This window comes from Rhinolophus ferrumequinum, chromosome 9 (assembly GCF_004115265.2).
Source record: "Rhinolophus ferrumequinum isolate MPI-CBG mRhiFer1 chromosome 9, mRhiFer1_v1.p, whole genome shotgun sequence".
Classification (NCBI taxonomy): domain Eukaryota; kingdom Metazoa; phylum Chordata; class Mammalia; order Chiroptera; family Rhinolophidae; genus Rhinolophus; species Rhinolophus ferrumequinum.
Window position 1 is genome coordinate 13943867 of NC_046292.1, and position 17984 is coordinate 13961850.

Consider the following 17984-nt stretch of genomic DNA (forward strand, 5'->3'; position numbering starts at 1 on the left):
CCAGGCTGAGCAATCGCTCAGTAAGGCTGCCTCCCACCCCTAAAGTGATGCGGGGTCCAGGCTCAGCTCTGGCCTGCCTCAGTCCCACCACAGGCCTAAGCTAAAGCTACCACAGTCAGCTCCACGACGTCAATCCACCTCTGACTCAGACGTGATGTGCTAACCTGTTACTCAGGAGTCAGCCACAGCGCAGGGCCGAGGCTCTTCATTCTCAGGTCTCCACTTCAACTCATTCCAGCAGCTTGCTCCTCCTCAGCCCCCGGCTTACCCGGAACACGAGTCTCACCTTTGACCTACCCTCAGCTTACCCCTCTCCCCCGCCCCCAGCCCTTTGCTCATGCAGTTCCCTCTCTCCTGCACCTCCTCCCCACCTGCCCATCTTACGCCTCCTGGATCTTCTCTGTTCTTTATGGGAGCCCCACCTGATGCTGCTCCCCTCACAAGGGTAATTTGTTCCCCATAAAAACCTGATCTCGCTTCCTCTTCCAGGACCTACTGCAGCCTGCCTCCGGTTAGACTCATCTCCGTAGTTACCTAAGCACCTTCCGCCCCACCCCAGCTTCTCCAGAGCGAGAGCTCCTTGGCCCAGGCATGTGCTTGTGGCACGTGCCCCAGTAATTAACATAAAATAGGAGGAGGAGGAATGGGGCGGGAGTGAACCTGCTATGCCCCAGAACCTTAGATGCCATCTCATTTCCCCTTCACAGTGACCCTGTGAGGTGGGTCTTAGCCCCAGTTCACACCTGAGGCTACCGGTGAAATCCGGCTCAGGACAGCACCAAACGTCCAACCTTTCCCCTCAGATTGCGAGCCCCTCCCCCAGGGCAGGCCTGGGCTACCACGGACAGGCAGGCAAGGGAAGAGGTGTGCCCTAGGTTGCTGGGGTGGGCTGGATTGTTCCCTGTCGGAGCCCCTGAGGACTGATAAAACCTGGGCCTCAACAAGACATGGCCTCTACTTCGCAAAACAAGGGCTCTGCTTTCCTGGGTCACAGATCCTTTGAGAATCGGATGCCAGTTCAGATGCTCTCCCCAGAGGAAAACAAACAGCACTTGTACTCACCATTGCAGGGAGTTGCAGAAACTTTGGAGCCTGTTTGTTCTAAAGGCCTCAGATAGTTAAGAAGCCCTCCTCCACAAAGAGCGTCCCCACGTCCCCACGAAGGCCAGGCAGCAGTGGCAGGGAGGGGCCCCAGTGGCAGTATCAGAGGATCAGGGAAGGGGAGCTTGTAGGTAAACGGCAGTTTATTGGGGCAGCTTACTATGGAGTGGCCTCCTCTGGGCCACAGTCCAGCGGGCGTGGGCAGCAGGGGGAACGGCTGCTCCAGGACGCATGTACCCATCCCACAGAGGCACAATTTTCAATCATCAAGATGTTGAGCTTGAGCCGCGTGGAAGTTGCTGCCCACTCCGCCGGGGCCGCTGGTGAAGGCCTCGAGGCAGAGCTGAGGCTCCCAAGCCCATCGAGGCACAGAACAACACTGGTGGGGACAGATGGCAGGATCTGTGGCAGGTGAGCAGGTGGAAACACTGAAGTAGCGTGGAGAGCCAGAGTGGACTTCTCCAAGGATGGTCCAGCCTCCACGGGGCACCCACTCAGGCAGAAGTGGGCTGTCTGGGGAACAGGCAAGGGAATGTGTCTTCCTAGGCTAAAGACCTCCTCGGGGGGGCCCCCCCAGGCTCACTCTGGGGTCAGGTGGGAGGAGTCCTGGCTGGGGCTGCCCTGGGAGGGCCTGGCAGTCTCACGGAAGCCCAGAGGCAGGGCAGCAGGCAGCTGTGTTCACAGAGGCTCACTGCCAAAGCTGCTTTTGCTTTTCTTACGCCTGGCCTTGGTGAAGGAGATGTCGAGGGACTCGAGGCGGAAGGGCCGGGGTTGGGGCATTTCAGGGGCCTGGGTGGGTGGGATGGCAGAGTTGTTGCTGAGGGGGGAGCTGAGGCCTGGCGGCGAGTTGTGATGTGCTGTGGAGAAGAAGCACAGAGGGTGCTGGTGAAGCCAGGAGTACAGGGGATGGAGACAATCACGGTGTGTGGTGGAGCGTCTGGCCCACCTCCCACCCAGCCAGAGGTCCTGAGGCCTCAGATGGGGTCCCAAGCACTAAGCTGCTGCTCTGGCTGAGGTCTCAGGCCCAGCACCACGTGTGCATCCAAAGGGTCTGGGCCGGGAGTGTGGAGTTTTAATGTCTCAGACTGAGGCAGACTGGGATCTCGAGCCAGACAACCCTGGGTTCAAAGCCCAGCTCCTCCTCTTCAGGGAACCCCTTCCCTCTGAGCCTCAGTTTCCTCATCTGCAACATGAGCACAATGCCGGTACTCAGCTGCTGTTAGTTTTTCCTGTCCAATTTTTTCCTCCTTATTGCTCAACTCCACCCACTCTGACTCTTAACTCTCACTGAGTTAATTGATTTCAAGGTTTTTTTCAAAATGTGTCAAAAATCCACAAAAAATAAAAAGTTGATATTTTGACTATTTTATGCATTTAATAACATCTTGAGCTGCTTTGTACATAAATGACATTTTTATTTTAAACCTTTGTTAATTTACCATTATATTTTATATAATTTACCATTATATTGAATTTTAGCAAAAAATACTCAAAACATACTAAGTGGCATCAATAACATATAAGTATAAATAAATTAGAATTTAATGGCATTGATGACATAAAAAATTTGTTACAAAATATTATACAATAAGGCACACAAGACATCTTTGTTGTTGATAGTGCAAGCCACAGGAAAACGTATCCAAACATCGCAGCAAGAGTTTAAATAACCTCAGTGTAGAACTGAGATGTGCTTTTCATTATTTTATTGGAAGCTCTGTGGTCTTTTAGTTTTAGAAAGAAGAATGAAGGGATTTTTGATGCTTGCTTTTGAAAGTGTTTTGCTTTTGGGGCCCTGTTGGCCCCCCTTGGCTCAGTAGGAGAAAGCCACGGTATTGGCATCTGAGGAAGCTGGTAGTAACTGACGCAGAGCTGTGCAACCCCACACCAGGGCCCTGAACAGTGTGTCGGAAGCCTACTACACGTCAGGGGAGACAGATGAATCAAACAGCGCACCTCTCCCCCAGGAGACGAAGAGGTAGAGGAAAGGGAAGACTGTGTATTGAGCACCTACTATGTGCCAGGCTCTGAGTCATTTCCCCACCTCATCTCCCCTACTCCTAAGAAGTAGAAGTATCCCCCTCCTTTAATAGCTGAGGAAACTGAGGCTCAGAGAGGGAAAGAGGTTTCCAACCCAGGTCTGTCTGACTCCACCCCGTCATGCCCCTCCCAGTGGGCAGAGGGCCCAGACAGCTCTCAGGGAAGGGAAGGGGGACAAGAGATGGGCAGGGTACTCACTGAGGCTCCTCATGGGATCCGTGCTGAGGATCTGGCTGGCCCGCTTCGGCCGGAAGTAGTTACTGGCAATGTTTTCACTGTCACTCCGACTAAGCATCAGCTTGTAGCGGTCTTCTGCCTGCTGAGATGACAAATCCTCATGGGGCAAGACCTCTTGTTTGTGCACTTCTTACCTGGGGCCTCTGCAAGCCTGGTGTGGTGGGGCTGCCGTGAGCCTCACTGCCCACTCTGGTGTACCCTGGACAGACCCTGACTCCTGGGGTGGGGTCCAGGCAGCTCAGAGCAGGGGAGTCCCAGTCTCCAGCCCAGCCTACACACCCCCAACCCCCCGTCCTTGGGATAGGAAGTGCCTTGTTCCCTCCTGCAAAACTCAAAGCAGGGTATCCTGACAGCTCCATCAGGGCAAGGACAAGACGACACACCTGAACCCATCGTGACATATTCGTAGAATAGGTAACACAGCACATACTCAGCTCATGGGCACATTTATGCTTTTTAGAGCTGGGCTCCTAACCTTTTTATCACCAAGAACTATTGTTTTTCACGACTATTGTGGATTTTTCTTCAACCTGAATCTCCTCCTTCAGGGAACTACCTTCTCCCACTTGACATCGTCCTGCTGGGGTGATCATTCATGGTGCCCTAAGACCACCCCTCCCGCCCGCCCATCCCCTTGCTACACAGCTGGACATGTGACCCAAACTGGACCAATCACAGAACTACATCTAGACATGCGAGTAGTCATTGGTCCAAAAGTAGGCCCATGACACAGGCAGAGCTGATCAGAATCTTTCCACAAGCGTTGGTTTAAGGGTGCTCTAAGAGACCAGCTCTCTCTTCCTGTCAGATCACTAATTGCCTGCTCTTTGAGGCAATCTTTCCTGCCACATGGAGAAAGCCTGCCTGAGTGCGAAGCCAGCATACCAAGGGAAGCAGAACCAAGAGGTGAAAACACACACAGAACTCTGACTGACTGAGCCCCTAGATCCAGCCATGCCTAAAATCGGTACATTTAACATGAACCAATAAATTCCCTATTTTGCTTGATTGTTTGTTTTGGGTATCTATCACTTGGAACTAAAAGCATTCTAATACAAGCCCCTTGTGGTCCCAAGAATGTTTTTTTTTTTCAGGAACAACTTTCCCTTTTTTACAAAGTTAAGCTGTCAAAAGTAGCCAGTCAAAGCTTTAGACCAGCTTGAGACATTCCTTGCAGCCACCCTGAGTTGTTCAGCCAGAGATGCTTGGCTAGAATTCATTAACCTGTGAGTGGCCTTAGCATGACTACAAAAGCATGCATGGTCTGTGTGGGTTTTCTGAAATATCTGTAATGGTTTAAGGCAGGGATCCCCAAATTACAGCTTATGGGCCAAATCTGACCCACAGATTGTTTTTGTAAAGTTTTATTGGAATGGAGCCGTGCTCATTCGTTTGCATGTTCTGTGCTACAATGGCAGAGCTGAGTAATTGTGACAGAGACCACATGGCCCACGAGGCCTACAATATTAACTGTCTGGTTCTTTACAGAAAAGATTGCTGACCTCTGTGTTAAGGATATATATTCCTATTGCAATACAAAATATGGCAGATATGAAAATAAAGGGACTTTAGAATCCCAAGTGCTGTTTGTAGAAGCTTTAAGGACCTTTTTGGTCCATGGATACCAGCAGGGGCCCAGGGAACCAGCATGTAACGCTTGGCCTCTGGGATTGAAGCTGAAGCTTCTGTCCCTCACCAATGGGACTGTCCATCTGGTTTTATGGCCGCAAGTGGCTTTGAATGAGGTCCAGAAGACCCTTTGAATGAGGGTCTAGGTGCCAATAGAGTTACATGGAAAGGATCCAGGCTCAGCCCTCTGCTTCAATCTTTTGGGCAGGGAAAGCAGGAGTCCGGTTCCCTCAGGTAATGCTGACCCACTGCACCTGGGCAGCCAAGTCCCACCAGCCCCCCACTCGTCCCTCACACTTGTGGGGGCCTTACCATGCCTAGTTCGCTGTTGTCTGCTGCAGAGGTTTTCCGGACTGGTTTGTTCTGTGACCCTGTTAAAACTGCTACGAGAAAACAAAAGCTGAAGTCACTGGTATGAGGGCAGAGGGACAGGGCGGGCTGCAGCACTCTCCCCGGGGGGGTGGGGGATCAGGCCTGGCTCAGGCTTGGAGGGGTGATATTTTCCAGCCCAAGCAAAGGACTGGCTTTGGGAAACCAACAACAGGAGGGCTCAGATGCCAAAGAAGCCATTCCCCGGCTTCCAGGCCAGACAGAAGGTTGGTGGGGACCGGGAGGAAGACGAGGGCTGCCTGCGATTCATGGGAAATGGAGCTGGCGGGAGCTTCAGCAGGATGGTGTCAGCGGCCATCCACAAACATCAGAGACGTAGGACCTGGACAAACACTCTGCCCAGGGGGAGGACAGAGGGGGGACTTGTGGGATGTAAGAGTCTACTGCTTCCTGAATGGGCAGAGCCCGCTAAGTGGCCGCAGAAAGAGCCACCTTACTCTGAGACTCGTTGGAGGTGGAGGGGCCTTCAAGATAATCTTATCCAAACTCTTCTTTGTGAAGATCAGGGGACCAAAGCCCAGAAAGGGACAGTGACCGTCATAGGTCACACAGGAGGTCAGTGACAAAAGCAGAAGTGGAACCAGGCCTGAAACTGAACAGCTTGTTTCTATCCCTGGTCCTCCTTCTCACGGCCATGACTGTGACTGTGGAGAAGTCACTGAGATTCGCTGAGATTCCATTTCCTCATATGCAAAATAGGTGTAACAATTCTTATCCTTCACAGGGTGGTTGTAGGAAGAAATGATAAAAATGATGATCATGATAGTGATATAACAAAAAAAAATGTACCACCCACTTCAGATGTGCCAGGCATGGCTCTCAGGGTTTTACGTATATTAACACATTTCAAGCCACCCAACAATCTTTAAGGAAGGTCCTGTTATTAATTCCCATTTCACAGATGAGGACACTGGGTCCCAAGAGGTCACATAAGGAGTGGTGGAGCCAGAATTCCAACCCACATCTATCTGACCCCAGAACACACCCTTCTCTCAGATCCCCAATGTTTTGGAATCTCGGGGTCACAGGTCTGCTGCACCCACAGCCAGCAGGGAGAGGGCCATGGCTCCCTGTCAATCTGCAGGATGGCAAACTGTGGAGGAAGGCAGGGAGGGCAGAGGGGACAGCCAGGCTCCTGACCTACTGGGAGGCTGGTTTTGATAACGACAGGCTCCGGGATCTTCCAGAAGCCATTGTCCTCATCCCAGCAGCACTCGCGCTTGATCTTCTCCAAGTTGCTGTAGTTACAGTCCCGGCGAACCAGGGGCTGCACCTGCTCCAGGAGCTGCTGGAAGAGCATAAAATCACGTTCCTGCCGACGGATGGTGGCCAAGTAATCGATCTTCTCTAGCTCAAACTCCGACTGCAGGTCTTTGATCTCCACCTCTGCTGCCCGAAGCTGAAAAAGCATAACGAGCAGTGAGCAGGAAAGACACCAAGACATTTCACCATCCCTCTGACCTCCCCATCCACTAATTGCCCATCCAGCCGGCCACTCCCATCGGTGTGTTGATCCAGCATCCATTCATCCTTCATTCCACCATCCTTCCATGTGCATTCATTCATCTTCCCTGGCACTGTCCAACCCCCCATCCATCCATCCATCCACAACCTCCCACCTCTCCACCCAGCATTCAAATGAGCACCTGCTGTGTCCACAGCCCTGCAGAGAGCAGGAAAAGTTCCTCGTCCCCCCCACAGCCTGTCACTATCCCACACTCATACATTTTATTCAGGAGCTTATGAACAGGCTCCACACCCTGCGCTTACAGTCTCTACGGTCCTCAAAGATCTCAGAGAATCGCACAAATTCTTTTTCTAAGGGGAGCAGCAGGCATACCTTCTCAGACTCAGCAGTGCCTGCTTTCCTACTGCCACAATCCTATTACAATGTGACAGACACTGGACTTAAGAGTCAGACCCACCTTGACTTGACCAAGGAGCCCAGAGTTTTGGGATCTCCTGCCCAGGCCTGCCAGACCGGCCCTTCATTCTCTGCTGAGAACAGGCGACTCCCAACACCAACCGTAACCATTCTCTCCATGAGCCCTAAGGCTCCTTGACACACAGTCTATTTCCTTAAAGAGCAGGTACAGTTTGATCAGTAAAGAAAGATGTTTTAATCCATGGGAATGAAAATCACATGTAACCAACTGAGAACAGAGGGTACCTGGTAGGACCCAGGTGGGCAGGGAGCTATCGGGGAGGGCCAGGTCACAGGGGCTTCGACTAAATGAGTAATGCTCCATTTCTCAAGCTGGGTATTAGATACATGGTGTTCATGGTAATAATCTATATATTTTGGTACATCTGGAATCATTTGCAAGGATTTTTACAATAGCTTTATCAATAGGTAATTGACATGTCACACATTCACCCATCTAAAGTGTACAACAATTCAGTGGTTTTTAGTATATTCAGAGTTGTGCAACTCATTAGCACAATTTTAGAACATTTCATCAACCAAAAAGAAATCCCACACTCACTTAGTCATTCCCCATTTCTCCCCAACTGCCAGCCCTAAGCAACCACCAATCTACTTTCTTTCTCTATAGATTGGCTTATTCTGGATGCTTCGTATAAATGGAATCATACATGTGGTCTTTGGTGTCTAGCTTCTTTCACTTAACACACAGTGTTTTCAAGTTCATCCGTGTTTTATCATGTATCAGTACTTCATTCCTTTTTACTGCCAAATAATATCCCATTGTGTGGCTATGCCACATTTTTCCATTCATGACTGTTTTCACTTTGGGCTACAATGAATAACGTTGCTATGAACATTAGTGAACAAGTTTTCTGTGGACATATTTTCATTTCTCTTAAGTGTAACTGCTGGGTCATAAAGTAATGCTATGTACCAATTAAGGAACTGCCAGACTGTTTTCCAAGGCAACTGCATCATTTTACATCCCCTCCAGCAGCGTGCGAGGCCTCCAATTTCTCCACATCCTCACCAACATTTATTATTATCTGTCTTTTTTTATTAAAGCCATCCCAGTGAGTGTGTGATGGTATCTCACTGTGTTTTTTATTTGCATTTTCCTGATGGCCAATGTTGTTGAGCATCGTTTCATGTGCTTACTGGCCACTTGTGTACCTTTTTTGGAGAAATGTCTGCTCAGATACTTAACATCTTTTTAAATTGAATTATTTATCTTTTTATTCTTGAGTTGTAAGGGTTCCTTATGTAGTCTAAATACAAACACCTTATCATGACATATGATTCTCATCCTGTGGGCTGTTGACCTCTTTCTTGACAGTATCCTTTGAAGCACAAAAATATTAATTTTGATTAAGTGCAATTTATTTATTCTTCCCTTTGTTTCGTGTAATACCTAAAATGAAGCCCAAAAGTATTCATTTTGATTAAGTGCAATTTATTTATTCTTCTCTTTGTTTGGTGTCATACCTAAAACATGTTTGTTTTCTTCTAAGAGTTTCAAAGATTTAGCTCTTACATTTAGGTTTTTGATCCATTTTGAGTTAATTTTTGTGAAGTTGGGGGTCCAGCATCATTCTTTGGCATTTGGGCATCTAGTTGCCCCAGCACCATGTGTTGAAAAGACTGTCCTATCTCCATTGAATCATCTTGGCACCCTATTTGAAAATCAACTGTCAATGTGAGGGTTTATATCTAGACTCTCAATTCCATTCCATTTGTCTATATGTCTGTCTGTACACTAGTACCACACAGTCTTGATTACTATAACTTTGTAGTTAGTTTTGAAAATGGGAAGGGTGAGTCCTCCAACTTTGTTTTCGGCTATTCTGAGTCCCTTGAATTTTCATATGAACTTTAGGGTCAGCTTATCAGTTTCTGCAGAGCCAGCTGGGACTTTGATCGTGATTCCTTTGAATCTGTAGAGGAATTTGAAGAGCACTACCGTCTTATTATTGTTAAGTCTTCCAAATCCATGAACATGGGATGTATTTCCACTTATTTAGGTATTCTTAATTTATTTCAACAGTGTTTTCTAGTTTTGTACTTCTTTTGTTTTGTTTTTTTGATGTATTGTTTAATTCTTTTTGATGTATTATAAATGGAGTTGTTTTCTTAATTTTATCTGCAGATTGTTCATTTCAAGTGTGTAAAAATATAATTCCTTTTTGCTTATTGATCTTGTACCCTGCAACCTTGCTGAAATTGTTCATTGATTCCAGTAGCTTTTTTAGTACATTCCTTAGGAATTTCTCTATATAAAGATCATGTCACGCCTGTGTGCAATGTCAGAAGGGTAGTAGATTGGGGGAGTGGGGTTATCACTTTGTGAGGGGTATAAATGTCTAACTATTACATTGTTTTGTACACCTGAAACTAATAATTTTTTTAAAAGTAGATTTTAGTATACAAAATGACTGAATGAACTAAAATACAAAAAAAAAAAAATCATGTCACCTGCAGCTAGAGATAGTTTTACCTACTCCTTTAAATCCAGATGCCTATTATTTTAGTTTCCTGCCTAATTGCTCTGGCTAGAACCTCCAGCCCAATGCTGAATAGAAGTGGTAAGAGCTGACATCCTTTTCTTGTTTCTGATCTTAGGGGGAAAGCCTGAGTCTTTCACCATTGAGTATGTTAGCTGTGAGTTTTTCAGAGATGCCCTTTATCAGTTTGAAGAAGTTCCCTTCCATTCCTAGTCTGTTGAGTATTTTTATCACGACAGGTTTTTGTCCAATGCTTTATCTGCATCTATTAAGATGATCAAATGGTTTTTGTCCTTTATTCTATTGACATTATGTATTACATTAATTGACTTTTGGATGCTAAACCAACTTTGCATTCCTGGGATAAATCCTACTTCATGGTTTATACTCCTTTTTTATATTTTGTTAGATTTGGTTTGCTAGTATGTTGTAGAGCATTTTGTATCTATGTTCACAAGAAATATTAGTCTGTAGTTTTACTGTTATGTCTTTGTCTGGTTTGGGTATCAGGTTATATTGGCCCCATAGAATGAGTTAAAAAGTGTTCTCTTCTATTTCACAATGATTTTTTAAAATACTTTTTAAAACCAATAGCCTTCATTTTACAAATGAAATCCAGTTAGAAGATATAATGGAAGAGGATACCCCACAGAGGAAAGCAGTAAAACAAAACACCTAGATGTAAAACTAATCAGATATGTCAAAACTCACATGAGGAAATTTATAAAACACTCCTGAGTGACACGAAAATTGATTTGAACAAATAGAAAAATATACCATATATGTTCCTGGACAGGAAAATCCAACCTCATAAAGGTATCAGTACTCCAAGCTAATTTATAAATATAATGATTCCCCCAAAATTCCATCACTTTTTTCTCTGTAGCTAGGCCAATTGTTTATTAAGTTTATTTGAAAAGAAAAAGAATATCCAGGAAAAACCCGGAGAAGAAAATCATTGAGAGAGGATTAGGCCTATGAGATTGTAAAACATATTATAAAGCCTCTGAATTTTAAACAAAGTGGCTGGCACTGGTACATGAATAGACAGAGCAAGAAAAATGAATGGAAAAATCCAGAAATAAATCTAAATGTTTATAGAAATTTAGCATACAATAAAAGCAGCATGTGAAGTCAGTGGAGAAGAATGGACTGTATGAAAAATGGTGTCGGGAAACGTGTGCAAAAGATAACACTGACTCAGCTCCTCACACATACATGAGGCTAAATTCCAAGTGAATCAAAGACTTAAATTTAAAAAAAAGAAAAAAAAGAAAAACACCATACAAGTTCTGGGAGAAAACGACTGAACTTTCCCAACTGAACTTTGCATATGACTCAAAATCTATATGCAATAATAAAAACGTCGATCAATTTGACAAAATAAAGTTAAAAAATTTTTTCATATGGCAACAATACCATTAAGCATAGTAAAAATGACAAACTGGAAAAAAATATTTTCGACATATCACAGACCAAGAGTTAATATTCCTAATATGAATCATAATATTCCTGATATAAAGAGCTCCTCCAAGTAGAGAAGAAAGAGAACCACAACCTTAACAGAAAAATGAGCAAAAGATGTGAACACAGTTCAGAAAGAAAAACCCGCAAATGTCCCCAAAAAATGACAAAAATGTTCAATCTTGCTCACAGTAAGAAAAACGCAAATTAAAGCTGCACTGAGTTATAAAATAAATAAGTCCTGGAAATGGACAGTATGGTGACTATAGTTAATAAAGCTCATTGTACATTTGAAAGTTGCTAAGAGAGTAGATCTTGGATGTTCTTATCACAAGAAAAATATTATAACGATGTGTGTTGATGGATGTTAACTAGACTTATTGTGGTGATCATTTCACAATATATACAAATATCGAATCATTATGTTGTATACCTGACACAATATTATATGTCAATAAAAATGTTTTTTTTTAAAAAAAAAGCTACACTGAGATACTATTTCTCACCTATCAGAATGCCAAATACCCAAAATTCTTTTCAATATACTCTGTTGGTAAGGCTGAGAAAACACACATATGTATGCTAGTAGAAATGCAAACGGATACAACCCATGGAGGGAAAGTTGGCAATATCCAGCACAGTCACATATATATTTATTCTTTGTCTCAGCAATCCCAGTTGGAGGAATTAACACCAAAGAAACCCACCAAAAGTACAAAAGTAGTATGCACAAGCTATTCACTACAGTGCTCCTGACGGTAGCAAAAGATTGGAAACCACCCAAATGTCCACCAAGAGGGGACTTCGTGTGAATGAACAATAATACGGCCTCACAGTGCAGCATTAGGCAGCTTTCAAAAGGAATGAAGAACACCTCTGGATACTGCTTCAGGATATAGCATTATATGAAAAAAAGCTAGGTGGAGGAAAGTGTGTATTGTAGTTACTTTTATCCAAGAAGGGGGAGGATGTGTGTGTGTGTGGGCGGGGGGAATGTGTAGACACACACCACATATTTCCTTATATTTAAAAAAAAATACACTGAGTTCTGGGTACCTGAAGATAATGACAGCCACCTAAATCTGAATCTCTCTAGAAAAATCCTCCAAAACAAAACACACAACAACAAGGAGAAAAAAAAATAAAATCGTCCTCAGCGCAGCCTACTGACAGGGAGACAGAGAAGACGAGAAGTTTCGAATTCCGTGTAAATCCAACACACAGCTCCCGCGCCCACCTCACAGGAGAGATGAGCCACAAAGCATAGAAGAGGGAGGGCAAGGTGATGGACAGAAGGCAGACAAAATCACTCCCCCAAAAAGAAAGCCCCACTCTGAGTGGGAAAATACTAAAAACAGATCAGATACTGGGAAACTGATGGAATAGACTGGAATGTGAGCAGGACCTAAGGGATTCATCTCTGTGAGGCATTGCTTCTGGAGGACATTTGGAGAGCATTTAGAAGTGGGAGGAGCCCTTGAAGTGGAAAAGTCCTTCAGAAACGAGAAAATAGCAAAAGACACACTGACCTCCTCCCACCAAAAAAGAAGAAGAAGAAGGAGATGGAGAAAAACTTTTGGGAAGCTAGATTGTTGCCCCCCTGATTCTCACGACCTGGCATTATGCCCATGAATAAATTATCTTACATGGCAAGAAGGACTTTGCAAATGGAATTAAGGTTGTTAAGCAACAGACTTTAAAACAGAAGTGCAGGCTGCGTCCAGAAACTGAGAAAGACCGTGATCAACAGCCAGCGAGGAGACGGGAACCTCAGCCCTGTAACCACATGGGACAACATTCTGCCAAGAACCTAGAAACGGATTCTCCCCTGGAATTTCCAGAAAGAAGTGCAGCCCTGCCAGCACCTTGATTTCAGCCTTGCAGAATTCTACGCAGAGGAAGCAGCCACGCTGTACCTAGACTTTGACCTACAGAACTGTAAAATAATAAATCTGTGTTGTTTTAGGCAGCAACAGGGAATGAATAAAGAACTCTATTTAAGACGTACCTCGCGGTATGAACAGAAGTGCGTGCTCTTGACTGGAGAAACCCAGCAAGCGCCCCCCCCCCAAACCTTCACCTCTGCATTCAGTTGTTACTGGAAGTGCAGAAAGCCACGACATTACAAAACAAACAGAAGAGAGCAGATGTATCTAATCAAAGCTACTACGAGAAACAGCACATGAAAATCAATACATTTCAGCAGAAGAAAATTCCCCCCAAAGCACAGGTTCACAGAACCAAACAGATTTAAGATCATAACCCGACAGCCCACCGTGAATAAAATTCCCTTCAACAATTAGTCACAGACATGGAAAACTTCAAGTCAGAAACCCAAACACTTGAAACGGAAGTGGACCCACATGAAGGTGATGCGACATAGAACAAGAACTGAACTCAGGAAAGAATCACTTTAAAACGTAGACATGGAGACTGAATGACAAGATATCCAAGGAAGAACGAATTCTACTGAAAACATAACATGGGGTATTAAGAAAAGGCATGAAAACAGCCAAGAAAAGATAAAACTAAAGAGGCTTAAGGAGGAAAAAAGTATCAGCGTTATGGTTTGGCAAGATCCTTTGGTTGCCAGTGTTGGGGAGGGACCCGGGGGACATGATGGGGCACAGAGCACTCGACGGTGCTCCAAAGGAAGCATCAGTGATCGTCACAGACACGGTCTCTTTCTCTGTGCTGTTGCTTCACTCCGGATGCTCAGCCCGGGTGCCGCCCTTCTGTTCCCAGAACCACTGACCTCCTTCTTGGCACTGGCCCTTCGCAGCCCCGAAAGCTCTTCCTTCAGGTCCCCACAGGGCCCGTTCTTTCTGAACTTTCAGGTCCCACCTTAGAAGCCACCACCTCCATGAGAACGCCCTGTCCCCCCACCTAAGGTGGCCCAAGGAGCTCCTGGGCTTCTGTTAACACTCAGTGCCTCCATGTAGGTGCCAGTTTCATGGTGCCTTTACTTTGTGGGAAATGATTAAGTGGTGCATTTGTGATTCTGGCATTTGTACTTCAATAAAAGTGAAAAAATAAAGCCACCTCCCCTTGCTAATATCTCTTCGTAGTGCTATCACTCCCTGATATTCTCTTGCTTGTTTTTGTGATTACACACACACACACACACACACACACACACACACACACACACTCCCACTAGAAAGTAAGCTCCAAGGCAGCAGAGACACATGTCAGTGTGACTGCTTCCACAACAGGGCGTGGCACACAGTAGGCGCTTGTAGGTGTGGGGGCGGGGCGAGTGGGGGCGGGCTGCTAAACCCAGGGCTTCACCTTCTGCTGCGTCTTCTCCAGCAGCTTGCTCTTGGCCCTCACTTCCTCCTGGATGGAGTCGTAGACGGTGAGCAGCACCCATTCCCCGCTGTCCTCGTCTGAGTTCTGCAGGGCCGTCACCAGCTGCTTCCTGCGCTCGTCGGCATAGCGCTTCCGCCGCCTGTGCTTCTCCTTCAGGTCCTTGTTCTTGGCCTGCTCCCCACCAACCACCTGCTGCTCCAACAGCTGCAAACTGCCAGCATGGACGAGAAGGCAAACGTGACAGTACCTGTCCATCACCGGGCGCTGGCTGCCCAGCAAAACCCCACAGAATCCTTCCCACAGGCCCACTTCACAGAGATGTAAACTGGGGCTCAGAGAGGTGATGCCACGGGCTCAGGGTCACAACCAGGGTTCCTACCAGATCTACCTAACTCCAAGCCCGTGCCCTCAACCGCAGCGGTGGCTCTGCCCAACAGGAAGGGTGACAATGTCCCTGTGGACCCAGAGTTAACCCACCCGCTACCCTCCTTCCAGTGCTGACGGTGGCCAGCAGGGCAGGCTGCACCCCCAGGCAACCTGCATGACTGGACTAGCCCTGGGCTGTGAAAACGGTCCATACACTCAGTGCACTTGTGGGCATTACGCTAAATGAAAGAAGTCAGACAGAGAAAGACAGGTACTATCTGCCCTCACTCATATGTGGAATCTGAAAGGTAAAACAAAGAGAACACATTGGTGGTTGCCAGACCTGGGGGGGGGGGCAGGGGCGTTGGTGAAATGGGTGAAGGGGGCAAAAGGTACAAACTTCCAGTTATAAAATAAATAAGTCCTGGGGATGTGATGTACTGTATGTTGACTATAGTTAATACTGTATTGCATACTTGAAAGTTTCTAAGCAAATAGATCTTAAAAGATCTCATCACAAGACAAAAAAAGCTTTTGTAACTATGTATGGCAACAGATGGTAACAAGTTTATTGCGGTGATACATTTCTCAATGTATACAAATATCAAATCATTATATTGTACACCTGAAGCTAATAAAGTTATATGTCCATTATACCTCAATTTAAAAAATACATTCAGTGCACGATGTTTAATCAGGCAGGGACATGTACAGTATATTTTTTAAAATATTTATATCCAACATGCTCAAAAATGCTTAGAGTTTTGACCTTTCAAGGTGCAAGTATTAAATAACCACAAAGAAAGGCTTGTGTGGAACTCCTCACTTTCTAATAAAGCATTTGAGATGCTGCTTCATCCCAAAAGGATATAAAGGGCTTATAACTGAAGGCAAGACGAGGTTCAGAACGGGCTCAAGGAAAGGATGGCACTGTGGTAACCGAGCTGCTGGGCACTAGGCTGGATGGCGGCCAGGGCAGAGGGGAGACCTGTCCAAGTCACTGCTCTGCTTAAAATCCTATCAGGAGGAAGCCCAAGCCCCCCGGGGGGCACACAAGGCCTCTCTATCTCACCTCCCTCTGCACCCCCCTACCCCGCCCTCACTCTGGCTTTAACTCACTGCTTGTACTTCTCCAAACACCCAGGCTGCTTCCTCCCTCTGCGCCTTTGTCCCACCTTGGCTCTGCCCTGTATCTCAAACGCCACGCCTGGGGCATCTGTCGTGCAAACCGTATTCAGGAGTCCCATGTTCTGTGAAGCCTTCCCTGACCACAGTCCAGACCTCATCATGACAGCTGCCACAACATGTGCCGAGCATTTCTGTGTGCCCCACGCTGGGCTGCCACCTCTGCAGGCACTGTCTCATTTAACCCTCACGACAAGTGTCTGAAGCTGGAACTCCAACTATACCCAACTTTGTAGACGAGCAGCTAAGGCTGAGAGGTTTAACATCAGCCCCAGGCGGCAGAGCTAGGTCGTGGAGGCAGCCGGGAACCAGGCAGCCGACCGCACAGCCACTCACTGCAGGTACACTGGCTCCCCCGGACCTTGTGTACCTGCCTCCCTCCTGGACCACGAGGCCCCTTGAAGGACAAGGCGGCATCTCATTCATCCTTGTGTCCTGGGGCCCAGCGCACAGTAGTTGCTCAGTTAGTTTGACCTGTGGCCTGGGAGACTGGGAGGAGGCTGGAGCCCTGGCCATGGGGCTGACTTCCTCATGGGGGTGGACCTGACATTATTCTCATTCACAGAAGTGAGATCCAAGTGTCAGAAATGTTAAGTGACCTGCACAAAGCTGCACAGCTAGCAAGGAAAGCCCAGCTCCCCAGGTGGCCCCAGCGTGTGGGGGGAGGGGTGGGGGGGGGAGGGCGGTGGCTTCTCCTAGGCGGAGCAAGTCTTCCATCAGGGAGGACACTGGAGACTGGGCCGGGACCTGAGGAAAGCCTGTGTCGCCCTGCCCTGGGATTCCCAAAACCTAAAACCTAAACTGTAAGTCCTCCAAAAGCCAGGTGGCAACAGTCCTTCACTCTGTCCCAGAGCAGGCACCTGCTGGGATCTGGTGGCACCTGTGCAGCTCCCAAAGCAGAGCCCCGCCTGTCTGGCTGAGTCTAGCACCTTCTCTGCCCCACTGCTCCTGGGGAGGGGATCAGGGCTCCCTCAGTCCCGTCAGGAGGAAGAGCTAGGGGAGGCCTCAGTGAGGGGTCTGCAAAAATCTATGGGCACCTCTACCTTTGCAGCCAGGGCACAGCTCCCTCCTGCCCCGAGCTGCGGTACTTACCGGGCGAGGACCTGCTGCTGGTCCACGACGGGCATTAGGTCATCAGTCAGCACTACCGCCTCCACACCCACACTGTCCCTTCTGGAACTTGTCATGGCAGGCAGGGGCTGGGCCTCAGCCTCGGTCTTCATGCCAGGCTCTGCTGTCATCACCACCTCTTTGGCCGCTCCTGGGCCCAGGTCAACCTCCTGAGCGCAAACAGAAACCAAGGCTGAGGCGGAGCGGCCAGCCCTGGACACGAGCTCACAGCGGCCTCCATCCTACACGGGGCATTACAGCCCTTGCATCCAGGATCACCTCTGTCTCAGTGACACCCAGTTATACAAACATGCACCCAACAAGTTCCTACTGCCACCATTTCCACCTGCAGCGGTCTCCCAGCTCCCTCTCCCACCCCTTCCAGGCTTCACGGGGGGTGGGGGGGGCTAGGGCAATTTTCTTTAAATATAAATTGATGACAGTCCTTCACAGATTCCCACTGCAGTCGCAGTAAAATCCAGTTTCCCCCGTGCCCTGCTATGCCCTCCGTTCCTGCTCCCTGCCTCCCCTTCCCCCCCACCCTCCCCCCCACACACACACACATCCACCCTGCTGTTTCTCTGGCCTTGGTTTCTGTTGCTGAGAAAGTCAAGACCTTTCCAGTGACAGGACTTTGGCACTTGCTCTCCCCGGCCTCCTCTTCTTGCATGGGCCCGATCCCAATGTCACCTTATAGCCACGGCTCCCTGGCCAACCCACCT

The 17984-nt window shown here is 47.3% G+C and overlaps 1 protein-coding gene across 8 annotated transcripts in view; it reads right to left on the minus strand.

Moving 5' to 3' along the window:
• Positions 1-1106: 1106 nt before the first annotated feature.
• KIF17 (kinesin family member 17) overlaps positions 1107-17984 on the minus strand; it is a 42564-nt gene continuing 25686 nt past the window's right edge. For 3 of the 8 annotated variants that reach the window (XM_033113692.1, XM_033113687.1, XM_033113685.1), the window contains exons 10-15: positions 17245-17432; positions 14581-14812; positions 6538-6796; positions 5320-5390; positions 3340-3460; positions 1108-1958 (exon numbers count right to left, since the gene is read on the minus strand). In XM_033113692.1, the coding sequence (XP_032969583.1) occupies positions 1780-1958; positions 3340-3460; positions 5320-5390; positions 6538-6796; positions 14581-14812; positions 17245-17432 (1050 nt within the window). In that variant the 3' untranslated portion in view covers positions 1108-1779. Of the gene's footprint in view, positions 1959-3339; positions 3461-5319; positions 5391-6537; positions 6797-14580; positions 14813-17244; positions 17433-17984 lie in introns of all 8 variants that reach the window. The other 5 variants (XM_033113690.1, XM_033113686.1, XM_033113693.1 and 2 more) reach the window with 4 other exon arrangements.